The sequence below is a fragment of the Triturus cristatus genome, chromosome 6 (genome assembly GCF_964204655.1).
Source record: "Triturus cristatus chromosome 6, aTriCri1.1, whole genome shotgun sequence".
In the NCBI taxonomy this organism is placed as follows: Eukaryota; Metazoa; Chordata; class Amphibia; order Caudata; family Salamandridae; genus Triturus; species Triturus cristatus.
Window position 1 is genome coordinate 387,875,389 of NC_140589.1, and position 27,334 is coordinate 387,902,722.

The window sequence follows — 27,334 nt, forward strand, 5'->3', positions numbered from 1 at the left end:
CTTGGCCCGCTGGTGAAGAAATCAACGGCTGCCTAAGGGGAAGAGTTCTGACAACCTTTTTAGTTTCAGGAAGATATTGACTTCTTATTATAAGATGGAGAAGAAGAAGATTCTTTGTGCGACAAGCTTTATTATCATTGTGGCTATTGTTGGTATAACCACATGGTTTGTTGAGGATGTGACTGCTGTCCGCGAGTTGCGTGTTTTGACCACTCCAGTGCCTGAGGAACACTACTTTTATACCCTTCCGTATCAAGAATTGAAGCATCGTCAGTCTTATTTGAATAACACTTTCATCCAGATGTTGCATCATACCCATGTTGCAACAAATGCTACGAACTGTTGGATATGTGGTATGATGCCGGCTCATCAGAAGAAAGGAGGAACGCCGTTCATACCTCTTCCTTTCTCTCATAATGTAGAGCATGGTACACTTTGCTTTTCGCCACACGGAAACCCACAGTGGGACGATTACTTTTCAGACTTAATAGGGAATGTCATCAAGATAAAGATGGCTATCCACAGGCGAATGGGACAATATGGGAATGGGAAGAATATCGACCAGACAATGAATCGATCCCCTACATCTTCACGAACACCAGAGACACTGCTGGGAATGAACAATTCGTGATTCAAGTGGCACAAGCTCAAGAGGACCTGTGTGTCCAGAGTATGGGTTATATTCCTGTTGGTGTTAGCGATTGTATTATTGTTCTGAATATAGATGGATTAAATAATAGTACTTTCTTAGCCTCCCATAACACATACTTCGTATGTGGGAATAAGGGCTATTATCGCTTACCAGCCGGCTGGTCCGGAGTATGCTATGTAGCATTTTTATTACCCCCTGTATTCTTAGCACCTGCATCCTATCATAAAGATTTGAAGTTGTTGAATAATGTGACTGTAAATAGGTATAAACGTACTCTATCCATTGATGATGTTGATCAAACTGATACTAGCCTACAGCAATATATTGATTTTAACTTGGGATTGTTTTTCTTTGTTGGAGCTGCCCTAAATAGTAGGAAGGTTCGAAGGTTAACGAGAGTTGTAGAGGCTGTGACGAATCAGACCGCTGCTGCTCTTGGGAATCTTACGGAAGAATTACAAATTACCAGAATTGTTGCATTGCAGAATCGTATGGTATTAGATGTTATGTTAGCTGACCGAGGTGGAGCATGTAAAATTATCGGAAGTAGTTGTTGTGTGTTCATTCCTGACCATACGCCATCAGTTTATAACGCTATTAATAAATAGCATAAAATCGCAGCTGAGATTCATACAGAAAATGGCACTTGGACTTTTTCTGGATGGTTCTGGGCATTGATCACTACATGGGGATGGAAGGTTTTAACTGGTCTCTGTATTATTGTAACAGTTCTGTTTTCCTGTTGCATCTGTGTTCAGTGTGGTCCTTTACTCTGTTCTCTATGTGTGTCATTCTGTATTCCTGATAAGAAAGCTATTGCCAATGTCACCTATCAGAAACATTTAACCAAAGAAGTGGAAGAGATGATGAAAATTGACATATATGATGATTATCCTAATAAGCCGAATGTCTTCAGTAAATGCTGAAAGGGTCGTCTGTTGAAAACTAAAACAGCGATATGATTAAGCATTCACTAAAGACATGAATTCTCCTTCCTTAGAACATGTTTTTTGTCTTATGTTGACTAATGTCTGGACTCCATCTTGTAATGTCATGTCTCCACGTGCTTTGCACGAGAAGAGGCCTTTCTTTTTGTTAGTTGCTCTTTAATCTGCCTAGTAACAGTCTATAAATAGCTCCTTTGTCCGTCTGCCGCATGCCCAGACTTGACCACATATGTTATCAGTTAGTCCTTGTTTGACCATGTTTTCGCGGGCTCAGGAATGTGTTAACTCCGCCCACATATTGATTCTGTATCGAAAATGTCCATAAAAGGTAATGCTTTTTGCCTCATGTTGTACCCACCCACTTATGAGCCCCTCTGTTGTGTATAAAAGGGGACCGTGTACGCAAGTTCTTTGTGCTACTCTATGCAATACTGAAGAGTGTTGTATAGGTTGTAGGACCACCCTTAAGGGTTAATAAACTCTGTCTTTGTATTTGCAGTTTCCGTGCCAACTTCCTTCTAGCTTTTGTTACAGGAGGGCGAACCCTTGTATTCTGCGGGCCTAGCTGGGGCCTGTATTCTTCAGATTCTACCTTTCAAAAAAGGAGGTAAGCCAGTCCAGAATTTTGTCCTGGATCCCCACCTCCCTGAGTCTATCTGTCAGGATAGCGTGATCTACAGTGTCCACACACTCAGATCTAGGAACAGAATTGCAGCAGATCTACCTTTATCTAGTATGCCTTTAAGCTCCTTGATAACCACCAGAAGGGCAGCTTCAGTGCTATGCTGTGCACAGAAGTCCATCTGTGTGGGGTAAAGTTAATGATTATCTTCCAAAAAACTGGACAGCACACAGTTAACATATTTCTCTAATAGTTTTCCTACAAAAAGTACCAGCGAAATAGGATAATAGTTCCCAGGTATTTTTGGGTCAAGATGGGGTTTCTTAAGTAGAGGCCAGATGATTGCATGTTTCCAAGTTTTGGGGATGGTTTGTGAGACCAGTGAGTGGTTGAGTAGCTCAATTATCAATGGAAGGATGGTAGCCGTGCCTTTAGAAAGAATTTGGACAGGGGGTGCTGGGTCTAGTGGGGATCCTGATTTAGTTTCCCTCATGAGGACAAAAATGTTAAAACTGAAGAATTCAGAGACTTCCTGATATCCTCTGAGCGACTAGGGTCTACCTCAATATTATCCTGAAATGAACTGTAGATATCGAAAACTTTTTTGGGGAAGAAAGCCAAATCTTTCCTTGGTGGATGCAGAAAGGTATTGCCCTGGTGTCCGGTAGTCAGTGCTTTGACAACCTTGAATAATTCCTTCGGGGAATTTGAGGCCTGATTAATCTTTTCCTCACAGAATTTGGCCTGGCCTTTCTTGATTTCATTACGGTAGGGACTAATGGATGTTTTATGTTCCATTTTTAGAGATGGGTTATAATACTTCCTCCATTTCCTCTCTATTTTCCTACAGTCTTTCCTTAGGGAGGTTTGCTGGGTATTAGACCAAGGAGCTCTTTTGGTATTTGTTTTAGGTTTTGTTCCCATTTTTGGGATGCACTAGTCTACTGATTTTGAAATCCAGTTCTTCCATTGCAAGTATACTTCATCTAAATTGCCCTTTAGATTTGGAGTCGAGGCCTCCAGAGATCTGATCCATGCTTCAGGGAGTAGTTTTGACCAACTCCTCATTGAATTTAACGGGGACCTTACAATAAGTCTGCCTACATGGTTTAGGTAACGTAAAAGGAATGAAGTAATGATCCGACCATGATACGAGGATTGGAGCGGAATCTTGAATCTTTAGATTGTTGGAGAATATTGGGTCAAGTATGGGCCCTTTGTTGTGCGTGGGTGCAATTATGTGTTGAGTTAACTGCACTGCCACCAGGTCCTAAGACAGTCTTTTAAAAGAGGGGATATGTAGTGCATCAACGTGTATAATGAGATGGCCCAGGATAGTGATTTGAGTTTTCCTCACAGCTAGACTAGCTAAAGTATCTGGTAGGCCTCCCCAAATATCATGCTTGAACCTGGCTGCCTGTAGATTAGAACTCCCTGAAAGGTATATGTAGGAGAGAGTGTAATGACAAACTGAAAACGTTCACGCTCTGATAGTGGGAGAAGAGTGATGATGCAGCTACACTCCCCTTTTAGTATGATAGCAATCCCACCCCCTATTTTTCCTGTGCAATCCAGTCTGTGTATTTGGAATCCTGCAGGAAGGGCCATGTAAATATCAGGGATAGAGCTTTCATTAAGCCACGTTTCCGTAATAAACAGCCCATCCAAATGTTCTTCTTCTAGCAATATACTAGTCTCGGTTGTATGCCTTGGAAGGGAATGCCTATAAATCAAACCCATCTTCCATAATTCCTTTTTCAATTGTGCGAATGTTATAGTTTTGTCCTGACTTATGTGACCCTTTAATTCATAATCACACTGTGCAAATACCTCTTTCTTATTGTCCAGGTTATCCACCCTGAGCAAGGGGGCGCACTGTAATTCAGGGGGAGGTCTGAGCGACAGCAGCTGTTCCCTCGTATCTTTGTGTCGGTCGGGCCAGATTTGGGCAGAGTTGCTGGCCCCTGGTCCCAGTCAAGCACAGATTGGTGCAGATTAGCATGCCTTTGGTGTGCCCGCACTCTAGCCACCATATAAAGATGTGGGTGTCTAACTACTGGAGCGACAACCTTCCAGCAACTCTCTCGCAACTCTATGGTAGGTAGGGCTCATATAATACATGCATTTTTTACATTTTTTCTGATTTAGCACTTCCTTGCTTCACAGTAGGTTTCTTCTCATCCTCCCATTCAAACATCGGCAATTATTTATTGTTTTAATTTACATTTTATCTTTTTCATTTTTTAATTGTAATTTTTTTTCTTTAATTTGTTTTGTAGATTTTTTTCATTTTAGGTGCACAGCCGCACATCGGCATTCAGTTTTCTTTAGGTATAATTCACCTGGCTAGGGTGCACTGCAGACACAAGCATCATTAATTTTTGTAATGGTCATTCCATTTCCCCTGGACTATATTGCCTGCCATAGGCTCATACTAACCTCAATTTTTTAAAAGATTATTATTCTTTTTACCTATGTAGTATCCTGTGTGCCACAGGATTCTCCTTTAGAATATTTGGACAGAAAGGGAAAAGCTCTATCTGCATATTGTTTGCTATCCTGATGGGGATTTAGATTTTATGGTGTGGTTTGACTTTAAAGTGGTTATTTAGACATCACCTGCAGTACTGCCAAACAGAAGGCCTGTACAGTGACATCACACGTCAGTCCTCCAATCTCTTACACTTGCGCAACTTAGTGCCACTGCCAACTGAGAGCTCTAAGATATCCCATAGAAAGTTACTGCCACTGCCAAGAAAGTGGTCAGTGAGATGAAGCAGCTTTCCACCAGTGGCGTGCTGGCCCAAAGCTTTTTCAGACAACTTTGTGTGCTTGTCTCACTGGCCTCTGGGGAGCAAGCTGGGAGCAGCAATGCCACACCAACAGAACCACCCAAACCTATGCCTGAGGCATCCACTGCAATCATGGCGATGCTGATGAGCAGTGACGTTGAATAGAATTTTTCACTTTCACAAAGTAGTACCCAGTCGTTTCAGGAAAATAACAAGATGGTCAGCAGCCGCAGAAAGCAATGGTACATCTTCCGCATGTTGGAGCAAAACTGTAGGTGAAGCATCCTGCCGAGCAAGAACCTCCTCTTTTAGAATCATTGGCTCCCAGACCTCCAACAAGGAAAAGGAAGGATGCTACTCCACCATCTTCTTCAAGCATCAATTCTGAAGATGCGGCATGGACCCTGCCAGAATCTGGGAGACACTAAGAGAGTCAAGGGAAAAGAAAAGTTCCTGAAAGCCTTAGAATTATAGAAAGGAATGATAAGGAGGATGATGACGATGAGCTAGTCATTGTGGAAGGTGACACAGAGGAGTCTAACATTGCTATTCAACCTGCTCCAATGGATGTGGCACAGGTAGCACCACCAGCTCCCATATTTACAAAGCCCCATCTGAGACCTGCATTAACCACTACTACCTCAGTAGACGTATGCACTGCAGAGAGGAATTTGAAGACACACCCATCTACCTGCAATTCTTCTTCAGGCTTTGGCAGCAGCCCAGTGTACAAGTACCCCTCTCCAGTTTTATATTTTTACAATTAGCAAAGATGAGGAGACCATTGCAATATACACTATTTGTCACACGTTTGTTTGTTGAGGTAAGCCTATTTCACATTATGGTACTGAAGGCTAAAGGACCCATTTTTAAAAAAATCACGCAATCCGGTGGGAGGAGCACCTTCATAATTGCTAAACGTGGTCATGGTGGTAAAGTGAGATGAGCCGAGAAACATCAGCTACATATCAAATCACAGTGGGAGGTGACGATGAGGAATAAGAGAGTGACATCCTAGCACAAAGCAGCCCTGTCCCAAGCAGTGCACTAGCAGAATCACCTGCCTCAGTGAATTCACACTGGCATAAAACTCAGAGGTAAAAGGAGACATCACGGCATACAGTGACTGCCCCACCATGACTACCACTGAGTCTACCACCACCTACTTCTCAAAAGTCATGCCTAATCAAATGTCTGACACAGATGCTACTCCCTTTTGAGATTTTTACATGGGAAGTTTGCAAGAAGCACAGTAAGATAGGCCAAGCTATCCCTTTGTTGCATTCACTACATGACCAGCTAAAGAAGGTGTCTGAAAGGTTCACCCTCGCAGGTGTGAACCAAAACACAGAAGTGCATGCCTTAGTGGAGAGCATACTCTTTCGATTGGCTTCCAATGCAAGGCTGCAAGATGGCATCATCTCATCCAAAAAGTGCATCTGTACCACCCTACTTGATCCATGATACAAAAAAATTGTGCCCATTTTCATTCCTTATTCTAAAGGGGCTGTTTCAAAGTAAAAGCGGTGGATTGTTGAAGAAGCTGGAGGGGTGGAAGAACAATAAGGGTGGGCGTAGTTCGCGAAGTAACACTTCGCGAAGCTACGTAAAGTGCAGTTCACACTACGCGAGCTACGCGTAGCACTTCGCGAACTGCGTAGTACCTTGTTCGCACTGTGCCAGATGTTGGTTTCAATGATTGCACAGTGCGGACAAGCAACCAGCACTGTGCAATCATTGAAAATGGCATCTTGCACAGTGTGAGCTGTAGTTTTCTGCTGCTCGAGTCGATTTTTACTCGAGCGGCAGCTTTCTCAACGCGAACTGGTAGTTTCTTATCGCGAGCGGTCGCGAGCATACGCGACCCCTCGCAATGAGAAACCTGACCTCCTCGCGTTGGGAATCTCGCCGGGAGGTTTATTTTCCATGCTCGCGATCGCCAACTTGATGTTGCTGATCACGAACAAGGAAAAAGTCTCGCCGGGATGTCATTTTGCTTGCTCGCGGTCGCCAACTTGACGTTGAGGACCGCGAGCAAGCAAAAAATGACTGCAGCACTACGCAACACTACGCTACGCGTGTTCGCACTATGCTACGTGCAATTCGCGTAGAGCGAAGTAGCGCGAACTTCGCAAACTACGCGAGCGTAGCGTAGTGGTTTGCCCAGGCTTAAAGAACAACAGCTGGAACTTAGAGGTCCATTAGGATGGCGGGTGGAAAAGCACCCCGACCGCCATGGTAGCAGGAAAACACCACCCGCCGGGACCGCGGGAAAACCGCTGGTCCAATTATTATGCTCCGCAGTGGAAATCTGACCACGGCGGTTGGATTGCGGCGGTTAACATTGTGGCGGGTGTTGCTGCCAGCAGCACCGTCGCGATGTCCAAACTTGCATGTCCTGCATGTCCCTGCATTGTGTTGCAGGCACTGCACAGTGCCTGCCATCTGGTACAGGGACATGTAGGGGGGGCACCATGGGTACCCCCCAGTGCACACACACCCCCCAACACAATGGTGGGTCCACGATGGACCCCCAGAGACATTCTCTGCATGCCTTTCCATGGCGGTTACACCGCTGCGGAAAGCTGGCTACCGCCGGCATCAGAATCGTGCTGGTGGTGCTTGGCCCTGATCCACCACAATTGTAGCGGTCCAGCTCCACATACCAGGCAAGCGGGCGGACTGCAACCGGCAGAAAAGTGTCGGCCGGGAAATCACACCCCTGCGGTTACGACAGCAATGCTAATCGGACCAGCGGTGTTCAGGGCTTCGATGGCAGGCGGATGTCCACTGCCGGTCTGGCGGTTGCTATCCCAATGGACCCCTTAGTGTCCAACTATGCAATTCTGGGGTGCTGTCATAACATTTCAGAGAGCACAGTGTAGTCTCACTGCAGCCAACAACACCATCAACCAGAACACCAGCATCAACAGAAACAGAAGGACAGGACCCAACCTCTGCATTACATTGGCATCAATTGGAAAGTCCAGTGCAGAGGTGATAACAAAAGAGGTCGAGCAAGAGGCAGCACCAGTGACCATCCAGAGGATGTTACATGAGCATCTGGATAATCCAAAAGAGGTCTATTTGGATAAAAACCCATTGATGTATTGCTATGAGGAGATAAGCCAATGGCCAGAGTCTAGCATACTGGCAATAAAGTATCTGGCTTGTCCTGTAGAGATTGTTTCTGCTGATTTGTGTGTTTAGTGCAGCTGGCACAGTTGCTACAGTGAGAAGGATCAGTCTATCACCTCAAAATGTGGAGAGATTGAAATGAACCAACATTTCATACCATACAATTACACTGTTCGTGAAACATCACAGGAGGAGAAAGAGGATTTGACAGAATCAAGTGTGTTAGGTGACCAACTACCAGGTGAGCCCCCTGAGTGTGAGGATGAACTGTACTTCCAGGACAGAGTATGCCAGTGACTCCATAGAATGTTTTCAATAATTTCTCATTGAACTTCTTTCTTTGCAAACAAAACAAGTAGCTAGTATAACATTATGTTTGTGTCAGATGTATGCTGCCCTGTCATTTTTTAGTCCCTTTTATTGCTGGATTGCAGTTGGACCAATCTGCAGTGAAGTAAGTACCCTCTCTGGGGTACATAATGTATTTTTTTTAAAACAGGGGAGGCCCTATGGCCTCCCCTGCAGCCCAGGGGACCTACACTGCGCCGGCGGATAAATAGAATATCTAAGGGGGTCAGTTGCCGAACCCCGGCCCCAGGTACCACCACCTCCCCATGGCAAATTTGAAGAAAGTAGGGGGCCCACGTGATCCCCCTCCAGGAGCCCTACATGGCCCTAGGGACCGTCAGGGCCGGCTCCACCAATGTCCCGGGGTGTACATGAAATCAAATTTAGTACTAAGTTTGATTATACATATATATGTGTGTACACATGTAATTATATTGTCAATATATATTTTTATAGTTGATAGTTTGGTTTATTCTAATGTGAATGTTAAATCTAGATTAGTTTGATCACTATTTTGCTTACAGATATTTTAAACTTGTATTTCTTGATCGATAATTTGGAAATAGATATTTTGGTCATTTCAATAATAAGTATGTAAAAATGTAATTTTGGTAGTCAATTTTAGACCTCTATTTTTTAGCTGTGGATATTTTTGTAGTAGGTATGTAGGACTGTAACCATTCAGATCATAAACATTAATTGCTCTGCCAACTATTGTGGCATACCTAAACTCATTGTCCACAATGGCTATGCCAATAATAAAATACACTGAAATGAGTGATGTATGATATGTAATGCCTACGGAACTCCCTTTTTTTTCCAAACATGGCAAGGCCCAAACTAATAGGTGGCTCCTTGGGAATACGAAACTATGCACTTTATGTGAGTTAATATGTTAATAACACCCTAGCATGTGCAACACAGTACCCTGGTCACCTAACTCTAAATCAGGCCCTTGCTATTGAGTTACATCTATAATTCCTATTTGAAAAAGGCAAGGGTTGTATTCAACCCCTTTTTGTTGTCAACTAGGATTCCACCCAGTGCCATCCACCTTGGTTCCTAGCTGTTAGTGTTGATTCTCTCAGCATTGCATAGTTACTGCATCTGCCAAGAACATACATGTCTAGCTTTATCGATAAACTCAAACGCTGTAACCCACAAGGTTTGTTGAATGACACAGAGATTCAGGGAATCTGATCAGCGCTGGCTCAGCTAGGAATAGAACCCATTAGCCCCAGTGTCATCTACAGTCCTATGAAAGAGGTAACAACTGGCATCTTACAACCATGAGAGATGGCCTGTCACAAGTCCCATGTGGCTCCTTTGCCTTAAGTATCTATAACCACATGTTTATCTTAGCTCTCAAGTGGGAGATGGTTTTCTTAAAACTGTCACAATCTACTAATTAGCATGCCCCTGCAAAGATAGTCTGAGACTGAGGAAAACAAATCATAGCCATTTGACCCCAGAGCTGTATGTCTCCTATCCAGAATGGGCACTTGCCCCGGAAAGATTAGAAAGAGTTGCATAAGATCTTGCTCAAGGTCACTTTCTTTTTCAGGAAGGAGACATATAATCATGACTTGTGGAGCCCAGCCAAGTACCAGCAGAGGAAACACAGAAACACTGGCATCAGTAGGTAGCACACACTTTGAGTAGAGATAGGAAGGTATGGGAGCATCCTGTTAGAAACAAAGGGAGAATATTTGTTCTTATGGGTCCCCAGTAAGAGAGGCCATTTCACAGAGAGCCTCAGAGAATATGCTAACTGAGGGTTCCACCATCTCCTCAAGCACTCTAACTGCTGAAAGCTTCACCAGTGCCTAGTTCCAAGGACATTCAAGGCTTAGCTCCCCAAATGATAAAGCCCTACTGGAGTAGTTGCTACTTCAACTAGGCACCAGTGGTGATAATCTCCTACCACACATTACACATTTGGCATTGCACAAGCCTCACAGGCTGCTCAAGAGGCAGTTGCCATGAGCTCTTGCCTTTCCTTTTTCTCTAGCTGCAAATAAATTAGCTCTGGGGGACATATCTACTCTCTGCACACAGTTATGCCTTTGCAGCTGTAATCATCGCGACAACAGAGTCCCAGTGACTCACCAGGCATTCATTCTAATATTTAACTAGTACCACTTATATTATTCATCCTTGCTCATATAAGTACAATAGTTAAATTCCTCTAGAATCTTCATACTAGTGGTTTGCCCTCAGCTCTACTGAGTTTGTATCTACTGCAGTCTTAAAATAATCTGCAGCTCCTTTTTCATGAAACAAAAATAGAAAGGATACTTATGGAACCCATCCAGATGCCAGCAGAGAAAATAGCTAATTTGGTTTTGATAGCCTGAACCACAAAAAATTGATATGAATAGGCAGAGTAACAGAAACAGAAAAACTGAGTGGAAGGGTTGGGGATGGATTAGAATAGATACACAAACGTTGTTGGATCCTGTGACATAAAATGAGTGTCTGTTTTTTTCATAGAGGTAAAATGAAGGTTGATTTATATGTTGGCTGTAATAATACGCCATTGCAATGGCGGCGCGTATCCATACCACCATCATAATGGTCCGCCCACATCATTTATATGCAAGCGGACTTTTGCTGTAACCATGGCGGAGACTACTATGTCTCTGTCATGGTTTCATTTCTACGATGGCTCAGCAGAGTAAGGGCTGTCAAAGGCTGACCCCTTTGTCTGCTCGTCTGATTTAGATGGTCTGACATACAGGTCAATTTCACTGCCTCTCACTACCAGGTAAACTCTGGTAGTAAGGGGCAGGGAAAACTGTCTAAAACCCCCCTCTCAATAGGAGATAACTCCCATGGCAAGAGAAGCATAGTTTTTTTGTAATATTAAAAAAACAAATAGCACTGCCCTGGTGGTGGTTCCTGTCGATGCTTCAGAAGTGACCGCTGGCCTGGTGGGCCTTTCTACATTTGGTGGGCGGGAACTCTGTCAGGGAGACAGAGTAATTTACTCAACCACACTAGTGGACTTACCTCCAACCGCCAATATATAAATCAGTATCAAAATTGTCTTAAAATAGCTTTTCTGTATCTAGATTGTACACCATGCGCAGAAACAAAGTGACTACTACTTTAACACATCACATAGGAACTCTGAGCAATTTAGGGCCAGATGTACCACCCTTCCAATTTGCGAGTCGCAAATTGCACTGTTTTGCAACTCGCAATTTGCGACTAGCAAATTTGAATTTACAATACTGTCGCAGACACTGTTTGTGATTCCTAATAGGGTCATTAGGCCGCAAAACAATCTTACATTGAAGTGCAACTCGATATTAGGAAGAGATGCCCTTGGCACTGCTCTTCCTAATAGCGAGTCACAAACACTATTTTGCGATTCGGTAATAGGTTACCGAGTTGTAAAATAGGGTTTGTACATAGGGCCGACCTGTTTTGCAGTCGCAAATGGGCCAATTTCCTGTTTGCAACCGCAAAAAACAGTTGCACATCTGGCCCTCAGTATCCTATAGGAACTCGAGTATAGGCATGCTGCAAGCACACATCTCTAATGTGTCATACATTTCACACTACTTCCAGGTGAAAAGACTGACTTAGAAATCGCAATCCAAATGAGATAAATGCACATTCATCAATTACTGCAGTACTTGCACATGTAGCAATTATACAAGTAGCAAGCACCTAAAACAACAAGGGAAATAAGTACTACTGGGGGGGCATGGCTTGGACGCCATCAGGGATGGCCGCTCTCCCGTGAGCTTGGTGACGGAGCGGGAGATTCTTCACTAATTTTGGCGATTTTCATTGCGGCAAATGGCTTGGAAAGAAGCCGCTGCTTCGCTGAACATGTCAACCACATTTTAATCTGCCTTGTAAGGTTCCCGCGGTAAGCGGCTTGCTTATTTTAAGTTTGTTGCACTCACGCAAGTGATTTGAGACACGCGTCCGCCATTTTGTTTTGCCACGAGTAGTGTTTTTCCTTACAAAATGAGGCAGCTTAACTTCAATGACATGGAAACCAGGCTTTACTGCCTTTTCTTCACGCTTTTTAAGGCTAGTTTTTTCTAATACATTTATTGTACTCTTCCTGAATGACTTTTGAGACATCTTTAATATCCTCTAATATTTTTGTCTCCCTTGGTCACTTTTGTATGGATCTCTACTGTATTGCAGGACTTCTCCTCAAATTCTTTTGTTTCTACTACTTTGTGCATTTTATGTCTGGGGAGAACAAAATCTGCTAAACGTTCCAAGGCCATGTCTTCTACTTCGGGGATGGATTACAACCCCTTTAGTGTTCTTCAAGAAAGTATGGCTGAGTCAGACCAGGTCTCATCAAACCCACCTGTTTTTAATGATTTTTTGCCTACTTCTGAAGTTTTATCAAAGCTACATGGCACGTCGAGGCAATCACCTGTGAAGAGGGTCAAACAAGATCCTCCCTCACCAACTCCTCCTATTTCAATGGAAGTAATTCTGGAAGAAATTTGAGCTTTTAAGCCTTATATGGAGGCGACCAATATGCGTCTTCAGCTGTTAGACGATAAATGGTCTCATATGGAGAGTGGAGTGTTTGAATTGGAGAGTAAAGTGGACTCATTTCATTCTACTGTGGTTCAAGTTCCTTTAATGCAGTCGCAGATTTCAAGTCTTCAGATACAGGTTGAAAACCTTGAAAATCGCAACAGGTGCAATAACCTTCGCATTTGTTGCTTGATAGAGGGACTAGAAGGTACGTATCCACTCTCCTTTTTTCAATCTTTTCTTCCAAAACTTTTGGATATCCCCAACTCTCCACCTTTGAACTAGCCCTGGGCTAAATTTCCGTTCCGCTTGCGGAAATTGCGATGATTTGACATTTTCGGGTTCCGCGGAGAGCGCGAAAATGTCAAAATTTCCGCATTCCGCAGCTTAGCGATAATTTGTTTCTTGCTCGCGCTGTAAAATAATAAATTCTCGCGCGCGTGCGATCGCCTTACTTGAATCCCCGCGTTCGCCGACAAGTTTTCCCGATCCGGTCGCGTTCTCCACGAGATGTTGGATTGTTGGTAGCTATTTGCGCTGTCTCGCGACAGTTCATGCCCGCAGTAACGTCATGCGTCGCGCGATCACGTCTTTCTTCTCGCGATCATGCACCGCGAGAAGAGTGAAAACAAGATGGCCGCGCCCGCGAGCAACCGCATGGGTAAGTTGACGAGCCGCGACCACGCAGAAAATACCGCGAACGGGCGGGAAAAAAACTTCGCGCTCTTCGCGATATTTCCGTGTGTTTGCGGAGATTTTTAAAATTTTCACGATAATTTGCGAAAGTCGCTTTCGCAAATTCCGCCCACCCCTACTTTGAACATCCAACGTGCTCACCATTTGGGACATATCTCACATTCGACAAGTTCATCACCTAAACCGCAAGGAGTTATACGGTACTTTTTGGAATATACAAATCTGCTGAGAGTTTTACAAGCTGCTAAAGTCAAAGGTAGAATCTCTTGGCAAGGCTCCAATCTCTTCTTCTCACAAGATTATGCCAAAGCAACAGCAGATTGAAGGAAGCAATTTTTTGATATGAGACCGGCACTACGAGATATCAATGCCAGATTTGGTTTTAACCATCCTTGTTTCTTTAAAGTCACATATAAAAATAAAAATACAACATATGAAGACCCCCGCCTACTTCAACGATTCTTGGAAAATTGCAGACAGGAGGACATGGACGTTTCAAGATCAGCTGTTTAATGTTGATATGTCTTTTCATTTTTCTAAAATGTTCTGGTTGATGGTTTGTATAATGTATTTATTCCTTTGTCTATAACTTATTTTATCTCTTTTTCATTAGGTTGAACTTCCTTATATTCATTCATGTGATTAACCGTTCGTCTGATGGTATTTTGTCCTCCTCCCGTTCCCGTCAGTGGAGTTCCGGTTGATGTACCATCCCTCCTTGTGGCTCCACTACCCTCCACCTATTTGTGTGTTTTTAGTATGTGATTTTTTGTATCCCATACATGGTTTTGGTACTTTATTGTTTATATGGTCCTCTTTCTTGTATGTTTTCCTTCTTTTTCTTCTACGCTTTCTCTTTTCTTACAATGTTCTTTATCAATTACCTTTATACTTTTCTTATATCTTTTTCACTATCTAATGATTTTTAAAGCTAGTTGTATATATCATTCTATTTCTCATCTTTTCACTATTCTTTATCCTTTATTTCTTTTCTTTTTTCCATTTGCAAATTTCTCTATCATAATTTAATTGTTTCAATGTTATCTCCTATTCTACTTTTCCTACTGTTCTGATAATGCACCAGTTACAGTTATTCTCATATATGGTAGTGTTCTTAGGTTAATGTTACATGATAAATGTCTTTAAGAATCATTTCATGGAATGTTAAAGGTTTAGGTTCCCCTATAAAGCTTCAAATGGCTTTATCTAATTTTTCCTCTTTAAAGGGAGACATTGTTTTGTTACAAGAAATACATATTGTCGATAAAGAAATTGCTAAGCTAAAGCATCAATGGGTTGGTCAGGTCTTTGCCTCTCCAGGGTCAGGAAAACGCAATGGGGTGGCTATCTTATGTCACAAACATCTTAATATAGAAATGCTTACTCAAGATGTGGATTATGAGGGCAGATGGGTTTCGGTCTCTTTACCTGTTGATAAGATTCCAGTAACTATCATTAAGCTTTATGCACCTATTGCACCTGATAAGTCTTTTTGGCCAGGAATATTGTCTAAATTGATGACCTATACTGATGATTATTTGATCGTGGGTGGTGATTGCAATATGGTTTTTGACCCTATCCTAGACAGACACTCTAAAACTAAATTCATACCCTCACACATGCATTCTTAATTTACATCAACCTTCTCCCAAAGATCTCTTGTCGATGCTTGGAGATTATGTAATCCCACTCTCCAAGAATATACTTTCTTTTCTCCTGCCCATTTTTCTCAATCTAGGTTGGACTATATTTTTATTTCCAATAATCTTGCTCAGAGAGTCATTAACTCTGATATAGGATCTATATTGATCTCTGACCATGCACCAGTAACTTAAGATCTAGAACTCCTTCCTCCTCTTCAGGGAACCCGACGGTGGAGGTTTAATAACGCTCTTCTGTCAGACTCACAATTCACAAGCACCTTTGAACATTTTGCCCATACTTTCTTTACAGAAAAGGAAACCCCTGGGATTACACCTCAAATTGTTTGGGACACTTTTAAAGCCGCCGCTAGAGACTTTGGGGCATATCAGCAAGGGCCGGTGATAGTTATCGCTCAGCGCTCTTAGCGTGAGGATAATTATTGCCGGCAAACTCTGAATTTTATCGTGGAGATTAGCAACGCTTATCTCCAAAGCCATAAAATTCAGAGCGCTAACAGCCAAATGTGCGATTATCGCTGGAAATCCAGCGATAATCACACAACATTTGGCAATAGCTTGCTGATAGGGCCTCACATACTTAGCCATGATATCCACCTTACATAGGATATCATGGCTAAATCAGTTTCAAAGCAGGCGTAAGGAAAGTAGCGATAACAGAGGTTATCGCTACTTTTCTTGTCGCTATGCTGCTTTGAGTGAGGCTTGATAATAGGAGAAATGTCGCATAGCGACATTTCTCCCGTTATCCTGGGGAGGAACGCCCACTTTGCATCTCATTAGAGATGCAAAGATGGGCGTTAAGGGAAATGGCGATCAGGCAAGGTTTCACGTGATATCGTGACCTTCCTGATAAGGCGATAAAATTATCGCCGCTTTTCGTCCGAAAACGGACGCAAAAGCGGCGATAATTTTGTATCGCCTGCTTGTTGATATGCCCCCAGATAATTAATTTTGTTTCTCAAAAACGGAAATCAGCTACTAACAAATTAAAGAATCTAACCTTACAGATTAAGAAACTAGAACATTCTTATTATAAATCCCAATCTACAAACACCTTGAATGATCTGTTAAAGGCCAAATTTGAATTTAATTGACTCTCTAAAGACAGTGCTAATTCTTTTCTACTCAAGGACAGTGCGAAATACTATGGTGGGCAGAATAAATCAGGGAAACTTCTTGCGAATTATCCTAAAATCAAGGAAGAACGTACTGGTATCGACTCTATTCTAACTCCTTCTAATCAAACTCTTTATAAAAGTGAAGATATTCTTTCAGCGTTTACAAAATGTTATCAAACTCTTTATTCCCCAGAAGTTCAATCGGACACACCTGATGCCTCTATTTATTTATCCTCCATTTCAGCACCTTCACACTCTGACTTAGATTTTTCTTTATTAGAACAGGATATTCAGATTCAGGACATTTCTACTGCTATTCGTTCCATTAAACAAGGTAAAGCTCCAGGACCCGATGGTTTTACCATCAAATTTTACTCACATTTCTCTTCTAAACTTATACCGAAATTACATCAACTCTTTCTTTATTGTATTTCAACTAAATCATCCAGCTGTTCTTTTCAAGAAGCACTGATTTGCGTTCTTCCTAAAGATGGAAAAGACCTTAAATTATGTAAGAATTATCGCCTAATTTCCCTAATTAATTTAGATTATAAGATTTTAGCAAACATTGTTGCTCTACGCCTGGAGAATTTTTTACCGCACTTAATTGGGAAATACCAATGTGGGTTTATTAAAGGTAAACTTCCTTCAGATAACATACGCTTATTTTTTAATGTTATTAGTAAGTCAAAATCCTACAAATCCTCCCTAGCAATAAAGGCATTTGATAGGGTTAATTGGTCCTTTATTTTTGCTGACCTCTCCTGGTTTGGGTTTGGTCCCAAATTCATTCAATATGTGTCATTACTTTATTCTTCTCCCAAATCTTCTATTTTAGCTAATGGTCTTGCGTCTTCTTATTTTCCCCTGCATACAGGTGTACGACAGGGCTGTCCTCTTTCCCCTTTATTATTTATTCTCTCCTTAGAGCCCTTTTTAATAAAGAGTCATTCTAATCCCCAAATTATTGGTTTGTCTTATCGATATTCTCAACTATTTTGTTATTATTGTCTCATCCACAATCGTCTTTACCTGCCTTTTTATTGGAAGTAGATAGTTTTGCATAGGTCTCGGTGTACAAGTGGAATGCAGATAAATGCAAAATTCTTCCCTTAAATAATTTATGTTTCCAAGCTGACTTCATTGCATCTTCCTTTCATTAGAACCCAAATACAATTAAATATCTTGGCTCATTGCTCTCAGATTCTGTTAAGAATTCTATCACTTTGAACTTGAATTCCTTATCTACAATCCTACTTGATCTTACATCTCGCTGGAATCCACTATTTTTATCTTGGTGAGGTTGTCTTGATTCCATCAAGATGATGCTTGTTCCCATTATATTATTTTATATTTCTAACATGCCTGTTAATATTCCCCAACGTTATTTTTAAAAAATCTACTTAATATTATCCAAATTTTTATGGAACGGGGAAAAATCTAGGATGTTTTTATGTAAACTTAAAAAAACAAAATATTTGGGGAGTGTTAATTTTCCAGACTTCATCAAGTATCATCAGGCATTTTGTCTTAAACAATCGGCCTTTTTATTACAAGACAACGATGCTGTGCCTATGCCTCTATGGGCTGACCTGTAGAAATCTTATTTTAATGCATTTTCCTTGTTAGAATGTTTATCTTTTTCATCTAATACTTCTTTCTTGTCTCCTCCAATTTTCAAGAATACATGCAGGATTCTTACTCCCATTTGTATGTCATTCAAGTCACCTAGAGAGAAATTTTTAGCTTCCTCTATCTGGTATAATTCTTTGATTAAGGTAAAGAATAGAGTTATATTTCGGAAGGATTGGTACTCTAAGGGACTGAAATGGGTATCTCAATTATATCTGGATGGTTCCAGTCTTCCTTTTTCAGAAGCTCAAAATCTTTTTTCATTTCCGACCTCGTATGAAAATAAATATAGTTCACTTATCTCAGCAATACAAAAGGGCTTATCACAGTGTCTCTTCTGAGCAAGTATCTTCACTTTGTTCTTCTCCTATTTGCAAGTTATTAGATACACTACCTTCTGCATCTCAAATATATAAACAGATAACTCTAATTCAAGTAGATAGAGATAAAACTGAAGTTGAACTTTGTTGGGAAATAGATCTTCAATCTATTTTTCCCACTTCCCTTTGGAATAAGATTTGGTCAAAAATAAGAAGGTCTTCTAGGGCGGCTAACACAACTCAAACATTATTTTTTATAGATTATTTATTACTCCTGTTTGACTCTATAAATTAGATCCTACACTATCCCCCAAATGTTGGTCCAGTGCACATACATTTGCAGATCTTAAACATATGTTATTTGAATGCCCTCTTATCTATGACTTTTGGTTAAAAGTTTGGAAACAGATTAACTCAATTCTTAGTTCCCATTCTCCTTTTAATTTTAATAATCTTTTTCTGGGTAGTGTTTCTGATAATTGGTCATCTCAATCTCGTGTTTTTTATATAACTCAATTACTTCTAGCAGTAGCTTTCCAGCGGATTACCAAATTTTGGAAGGATTCTTCTCAAGTGTCCTTTCAAGCATGGTGGTATGGTGAATGTTATCACCATAAGCTTGATAGAGCATACATACAACCTGTTTTGTTAGCTGTTAAAAGAAATTTCTTATGGCTCCCAGTTGCTTCTTTTTTGGGTAAATCTTCTCATTCCGCATGTTCTCATATACCTCAAATTTAAGAAGTACCTAAACCTCCATGATGTAGTTTGGTTAAAAAACATTTTTGGCCTATTTTATTATGCTATGTTTTATTCCTCTGAATTTTCAATGCTTATCTCACATTTGTTATGTTATTGCTACCATTTACGTCTCTCTGCTGGTTCTATATTGTATTTTCTTTTTTCAAGTTTTATGATTATCTGCTCATGAGTTTTGTTGTTCATTTCAATGTTATTATTGCAAATTATTTTAATAAACTTTCACTTTAAACTAAAAAAAAAAGTACTACTGACACGTCTTGCGAATATAAATCAAAAATGTTATTAATTCATGTTTACCTGCTTGGTCTTTAAATATTTTCGATAAAACAACAGGCACTTTATTCTCAGCTCCACCCTGTAAAAAGTATATGAAGAAATTAATTCTCTGTTTTAATCAAAACATTATGCTTACGACAACAGAATAAAATGAAAGTACCTAATTGCATACATACCTTTATACTCAGTCCCAGGCCACCAATTTCCTGCCTGCGAATGGTAACAGTTCTGTGCTTTAGCAAATTGCAAAAAAAATAGATAAATGCCATTAAGTTAAAAGCTTTCGCCAAGGCTATCATGACATATTTACATTGAGTCTTGTCTTTTTTGCAATTGGTCGAATTTAAAAAATAGCACAAAAAAGTTTCTAGAAAATTGTCTGACTTATGAAGTAATTACATGCACTTTCAAATGAAATAATATTTTCCACGAATAGCTAAACAACACGTTTTTTCATGACATTACCATTACAGGTGTTATTTAAAAAATCAAATGTGCATGTTCTGAAAACAACAAACTAGAATAAATAGTAAACAACAAAAAAAGTTTATACTGTATCATTGTCTTACTAAAGTGCTAACGATCAATTAGTTTTGTGAGTTACTAAGTAGTATTTCAAATTATTCTACACGCTAAAAGGCCCACAACTTTGTAGAGGCAGTAAAATATGGCGTTGAATTGTCTGTAAGGCGTAATCTGTTCCGACTTGTCTGCCTTCTATCGATAAGTGAAAGCTCTGTGATTCAGAGTATATGAAAGCAAAAGTAACAATTTGCCTGATAGATAAGAACAATTCAACACTCTTGCACTACTTCCTCATTTTTATTTCAAACTTTCGAGTAGGTTTCCCTATCGAAGATATATACTCCGTGCCTTAATAGAAACTTCTTACAATGTGGCTTTGCCCATCTCACATGGGTGTTACTTTTTTTAAATTAATAAATCTGATTCCATTTTACCAGGAAGAAGAAACACAAGGAAAATACAACTGAAACATATTAAAATACATGTGTCTGTACTTCCACGCTGGCTAGTTCTATCCCCCAATCCCATCCATAGAAGCAATGTTCATAATATGCTTTATACAACCCATACCATAAAAACTCCCCTAGTTAATATAGTACGCCATAACCACATTGTTGTTCGGCAGTAAAATCCTCGAAGAACACATTATAGTTCAAGGTGGTTTATTGTTCAGGGATCTATTAAATTAGAAAACATCTCAGCCCATTCGGCAAAGACTTCTGTCAAATGTTCATCCCTTCATGTGTTCTTTAGATGAGGTTCGTCTACGTCTGCCCACTCAAGCAAATTCTTTATCCAAGTCTCATGTCTAGGGGTACATGTGGAAACTAAATTAATTGCTATCCTGCATTTAGAAAACACCATGCCCAATGCAGGCATATGTATCCTCATCTTGAAGGACCGTGTGTGGGATATATGCCCAACAACCATTGCTTTAGTGACTGCACCAGCAAATCATTGGTCATCAATTGCAAGCCTTCAACCACAGAGTCCCAAAATGGGACCACTTAAGAGCAACCACAAACCATACAGAGAAAGTCTACCCTCTGTACAGCACACTGGGGGCATGCTGAAATCCTCACTGGGTAAATCCTACCCAATTTGTTCCGGGTAAGACAGGTCATATCATATGGAGCAAATAAAATTCTACTCGCTTGAAGCCCACATTAGGAAAAATGGTCTTCATCTGTGCACACACCTTCTCCAGTCTGCACCCAACCACCTGTCATAAGCCACAGTTGTATCCCCCTCCATCTGAGATCAGGGCAGCATACAAAGTAGTCACCACTTACCTACACCCCACTAGGGACAAAGTCATGCTCATCACACTGTTTCTCTAGGGCTTCACAGAGAAGGTAGTTCAGATAATGTCTAGCCTTCTGTACTATACATGTGTGATGTCAAAACTGGCAGATGCGAAGATTAAAGGCATCTCTTGCCAGGTAATAATTAAGGAATGCGTATTGAAATATAGATCCTTCACTGCCTTACATCACCATCTCTCCACTTCTGGACAGACACTGCAGTGCAAATCTCTTAAAAGTGCTTCAGCACCCATAGCGGAATGTTAGGGTTATGGAGTGGTCTCTTCAAAACCCCTGCAATCATTCTCTGTCACACTGCTGACACCTGACCAACAATGCATGGAAAAGAGCGTCTCACACCCAAGATGAGCAGAGTGAAGAGGATGATATTCAACTAGCCACCTCATCTTCCAATCTATGTGGATAAAACCAGTGAACTGCATGTTGCAGCTGCGTAGTACAAGAAAAGGTCAGGAAGTCCCAACCCACTTTTCATCCATGGGAGCTTTAAAATGTCAACTTTAACATGGATACACTTCCCAACCCAAACAAAAGAGACAAGCAATCTATCCAATTTTTGGAAGAGCCTAAACGGTAGTGGGCACCTTGCATTCAGTAGTGTGTTTATACTGGGACAAAAACATAATTTTGGCTAACACTATCCAGCCCATAATAAATAGTGGCAAATTACTCCAAAACGCTGCCAAGGCGGTCCGTCCAGGTAACACTTGTCTCATCTAAGCAGCTAAAGCAATGAATTATGTCTATTTATATTTGGACCAGATACAGCATCTAACCAGTTTAGTTGTAAGGGTAGAGTGAGACCAACGAAATTGGGTCCCTTAAGTACACCTAATTGTCATCTGCATACCAACCAATGACAGGTGTTGTATTCAATGCCCTCTCTCCCCACTCTGCTATAGACAATGAACACCCCTGCCCTGTCCCCTTTTGAAGTGCCCATTTGGTAGAGACCCACCCTCCCGTCCACACCCTAGCCATAGTCTGTTCATAGAGCAGTCGTGTCCAGGTGCACAGTTGAGGCCTGAATCCCATACGTTGCATCACAGCCCAGAGGTTGATCTATAATACCGTGTCGAAGGCCTGTTCGATATCTAGAACTGTCAATGCTGGTAGTTTAAGATATCACCCCAGTGAGAATAGTACATGGGTTAGATGCCCTATTGTATGCATTGTGCACCTTCCTGGTATAAAACCAGATTAAGCCGTATGGTTTAGAATACTCATGACCCTAAGCAACCAATTAACCAATGCTTTATTGAGTATTTTCACATCTGTTTTCAATATAGATATGGGGTTATAGGATGTCAAAAGTGTCAGGTCACTATCCCCTTTCAGAATTGACATAATTAGCATTTTTCACATGGACCCAGGCAGCACACCTACTTCCCTGGCATCAAGAAAGAGTTCCCCAGCCATCGTTTATGATATGATCTGATGTAAATCCACTGTCAGGCTGTCTGCGCTAGGGATTTTTTGTTTGACTATTCCTTCAAGGACTTCCCAAAGCTTCTTGAATGTGAGTGGGACTTCAAATACATTCCTCTACTCAGAGGGTAATGATGGTAAACTCATGCCATCTGGGTAAAGTAGCATGTCCTCTAGAGATGTGTCTCATACTCATGTAAATAAAGATACTAAGTGGTTTTTTTTTATTGATATCCATCTCATCCCCTTCTCATTGCAGTCTCAGACTATGCATGTTGGATGTCTCCCATGTTTAAAGCCAAGCTAAAAGTCTGCCTGATTTGTTCTATTCCTCGTTAAGCTTCTGCTGATGTTTAGTGAGGGTGTACCTATCCAGCCTATCCCATGTGCCTGACAACCTTTATTTAGCCTCTACTAGATCTCCTGCCCTCACTTGATTCAAGAATATGTCCTGGTCCAGGTGCTTCAGCTCAGCCTCTGTCTCAAAGAACATGTCTTGAAGCATCGACCTAATACCCACCATATGAAAAATACCCTCCCCCCTCAAAGCAACTTTGGAAGCTTCCCATTCTGCACCCTAGTGTCTACAGAGTTGTGATTAGTGGCAAAGGAAGGTGTAGTAAAGTCCCGAATATGGGACTCAAACAGGAGGCCCAATAGAGCTTGGAGCGCTGCGACCACAATTTCAGAGAGTGGCATGAAAATTGCCATGTTGATGGGTTATGAATCTGTGGGATATCAATCAATTCCATGTCTAGTAAGACCTTTTTCAGTAACGGAACTATTCCATCCCAAAATGGGTGTCTATCCAATTGATTGTCAAGAGTTCAATTAAAATCACCCTCCCATAACAATTGTGCCTGTGTATGAGTGGCAATGAAATGTAAATTAGTGAAGAAGCCATTAACATCTGTGTTAGGCAAGTAAATTAATACTAAGCAAGTACTGTCACATCGCCAGATTGTCCGTTGCTTTGCACACGTTACCACATGTACTTATTTTGCAAATGCTTCTTTGGATATTTTCACATGAGAACCCACTGTTCTCTTCACGCTTTTCAGGTTCCTGGGGTTTAGTCTGAACCTTGCAAACAAGGTCGAACAACAATGCCCCTTGATATTTTGTTCTGATCAAGCCCTAGCACCTAGACAAAACATACAGATGCAGCTGTTGTTTGGGAATACATACTTTAGTCTTATTGGAATACATGGATAGGTGGCACTCACTTGGAGAGCAACCATTCCAGAGAGAAGAGCATGACAGCACCTATGATGTATATCTACCATCTATGGACTGAGGTACGGGGTCTACAGATAACACACCAAGATCTTCTAATATTTAAACATCCTGCATCTGTGCAAGGGGAGGGAGGTTAGGCTACTCTGTCTCTCATTATGACAGCTCCATTTATGATCTATGGATTACTTGCTATGCTGACCGTATTTGTGTTATGCATTTTTCTGTTTATTGTGCCACGTATACTGCATTTTAGAGCACGTTAGTTAAAATATATATTTTGGACTTGTTTGTGTCTCTGTCAGATCTTATTGCAAACAGGTACAAGAGTGTGAGCGAAAGGGTGTGTCTTGACACTGTGATTCCTGAGAAGGCAGACCGGAGGCTTGGGATGAGAGGGCAAGCAGGCTAGAAGCTCAGGTTCAGAAGGCAGGTAGGCAGATAACTCTGGCTCTGAATACAGAAGACCAGTTGAGGACCCATTAGGCTCTCCCAGAAGAAAAATAAGCTGTAGAAGTAGAGGAATAGGGTTGACAGACTTTTATGTCAGGTAATGATAGTAGTTCTTGGACGGTAGGTTTCCTTTTTTAGAAGTGCAATCTTCAAAGTTCCTTAGCACGCTAAAAAACACTGAAGTACGGCTAAGGCTCATGCTAATCTCAGTCTCTAACGCCTAGACTTTCATTATAATTTGGCATTTCCCATCTACTAGTCAGAGAGAATAGGTCAGAAATAACTTGGTCATTGGTGATCTTTTCAATTTCCTGTCTTACAAGGTGGTACAGATTCACCAGAGCCTAGAGTACCTTTTTTTCTGGACTCTTCAATTTGTGGCATTCTTGAAGGAGAGAGAGCAAAGAAGGGGTCAGGAATGTGTACCTTCTCAGTGAGGATGTTTCTTTAGTCGCAGCAGTAAGATCAAGAGCATGACCTTAGTCACAGGATATTGTCACATTAGTGTTTATATGCAGCACTGGTTCAGGTCTCGTCTGCCGGTCAATGTCCTGTGCATGTGTTACCTCCAGGGTAGAACTCACCCCACTACCAGGAAGAGAAAGCAGTGGGATGTTTTGTGTTTTTCCTTGCATTTAGGGCCTCTGAAAAGTGGAGGGGCACATCAAAAATGTAGCATGTAAATCTAATTTAGCACTAGAAGACAAAACATCAGGGCTGTTGGGAAATGCAGAATTCATTAAAATGCTTTCATTAACTTCACTTTAAGACAATGTACCATGACTGTCCTCCATAGAATCTGGGTGCTGATTCATAGTATTATACACACCATTAGTCGTCTAGCTTTGAGGTGACCACAAAAAAGTGTAAGATTTCTTTCTCCATTTCTAAGAAGACTAGCATGCTTGCAGAAAAGCAGGCTTGGACAAGGCTTTTAGAGGCCCATTTGAAGTCAGGGTTACAGTATTTCAATAGTGTCTGAAATGTTTTATTCTTTTGCTGTAATACCAGAATTTTAGATTTAATGATATCCTGTGAAGACTGTAGATCTGTCTGTGCAAGGACATTAGTATGCTTGGTAACTTCACAACAAGCAACAGCACTAAACCCTGAATTTTGTTTAAACGACTACTGGCAGCTTATGTTCTAGCAGGTTTTTCTCTCTTTTGCTACACTGGTCAGTGTTGACTTTGAATGTAGTATTAAACATTATCTCTTTTGTATTAGGGACTTGGAGCTTTACTGGGTTACTGGGTTACAAGACTGGGAGACATCATTTGAACCGAAAACAGAGTTATGTAATGCATCTGCTCTTTCTTTGTCTGTGGTGTGGTTAATCATGCCAATTCATAACCACTTCCAGTGGTCTGGTGCGAATCAGAACTCTTCAGCAAACAGAGAAAGGTATCATCCCCTTTTTGCAATGCTGACACACTCATTGAACCTGGATCAGAACAACAGATTATGTCAAGGTCTGGCAAAGAGGTGTTTGAGAGCCAATGAGTAAAATATTCAGAATGCAAACGTCCATTTCCTGTAAAGAGATTATTTGTTTCAGGACTAAGATTAACATCCTTAAATATCAAAGTAGACGTTATTTGAAGTTGACTGTTGGGCCCTGCCCTGCAGAAACTTAAATGAAGCACTGGTGCCTTTTTTTCTTAGACCGTTCATTATGACACACATTCAACCACAAAAAATTTAAGCTAAATGCAAATAAACCTCAAAAGCGGTACTAAAATGGTGTGATGGTCATTCTGTCAGGAACTCTAGCAAGGACTGGTGGCAGAGTATCAAGGTAATATAATAGTGGGTAAAGAGCTTCCCAAGATCACACAGGGAATTAGAGGAGAAAAGGGATCCAATGGGGATGTTCTGCACAAGGGAAAAAGAGTGTCAAAGCTCAGAAAGGACAGGTACTCAAGAGACACTTTGGCATTAAGACTACCTAACACCCAGGATGGCGGTGCACAACATAAATATAGAAAATTGACAATAAAGGGAATGCAGGTTACAGCACTCATGAGCCCCACATTGTACGACTGAAGATCAGTAAGTTCCTCACCCACAGCGGCTGTTACAGATACTGACTGCAAATACACATATAGGATATGCATGCAAAGGTAGGGTCTGAAGGGCTGATAACTTTGGTGACGTTATAAAAGTAACTCAAAGACAATACTCACAGCAGACAAGAATCACCACCTAGTTTTTCATCTCTGCCCACAGAGCCTGTTGATCAAACAGGAACATGCAAGGCTGTAACAGCAAAGTTGTAGAACTAAATACATGCCTACAATACACAAGGAGGAGTGCTTAACAGGAAATATTAGAATTTAAAGGGCACACTTGGTAGAGATCAAGTAAAGGGAAGTGGAAGCTAAGACAGCACAAACAGGAAGGTAGCAAACGAATAATGGGCTACTATAAATGGAAAATAAGCAGGGACTGAGGAATAGATAAGTACAGAGAGAGGAAATGTGCCAGGATTAAGGATGCACTAAAATAGTTCAGACTCAGAAATCAAGGGAGCACTGCAAGCAGCGCGAGTTCAAGAACAGGGATACGCTACAGCTAATGAATCAAGGAACAAGGATAGCAAAACAAGGTCCAGCAAATGCCCTTGAGCTCCAGAAACAAATGGACGGTCTAAGGGAGGCACTGCTAAAATGACCAATGCTGGAATGAATTTACCTGGTGCTTAAAAGAGCTCACTGTGATCACTCAAGTGTAAGCAGGATAGCACCTGCCAGCCACAGGTGTGCTGAATTCCTCCACCCATCCTTGACCTGCAGGGGTGAAGACAAAGCTGTGAGCAAGGAAATGTAGTGTTTTTAGTGGTGTTTTTAGCATGAACAGACTGACTTACACAAAACCTG

The 27,334-nt window shown here is 41.2% G+C and overlaps 1 protein-coding gene across 1 annotated transcript in view; it reads right to left on the minus strand.

Annotated features, from left to right (window-relative positions):
• SNTG2 (syntrophin gamma 2) overlaps positions 1 to 19,757 on the minus strand; it is a 1,181,343-nt gene extending 1,161,586 nt beyond the window's left edge. Inside the window, exons 1-2 of the mRNA XM_085609593.1 lie at positions 19,665 to 19,757; positions 19,510 to 19,567 (exon numbers count right to left, since the gene is read on the minus strand). Coding sequence (XP_085465719.1) covers positions 19,510 to 19,567; positions 19,665 to 19,757 — 151 coding nt within the window. The remainder of the gene's footprint in view (positions 1 to 19,509; positions 19,568 to 19,664) is intronic.
• Positions 19,758 to 27,334: the final 7,577 nt, after the last annotated feature.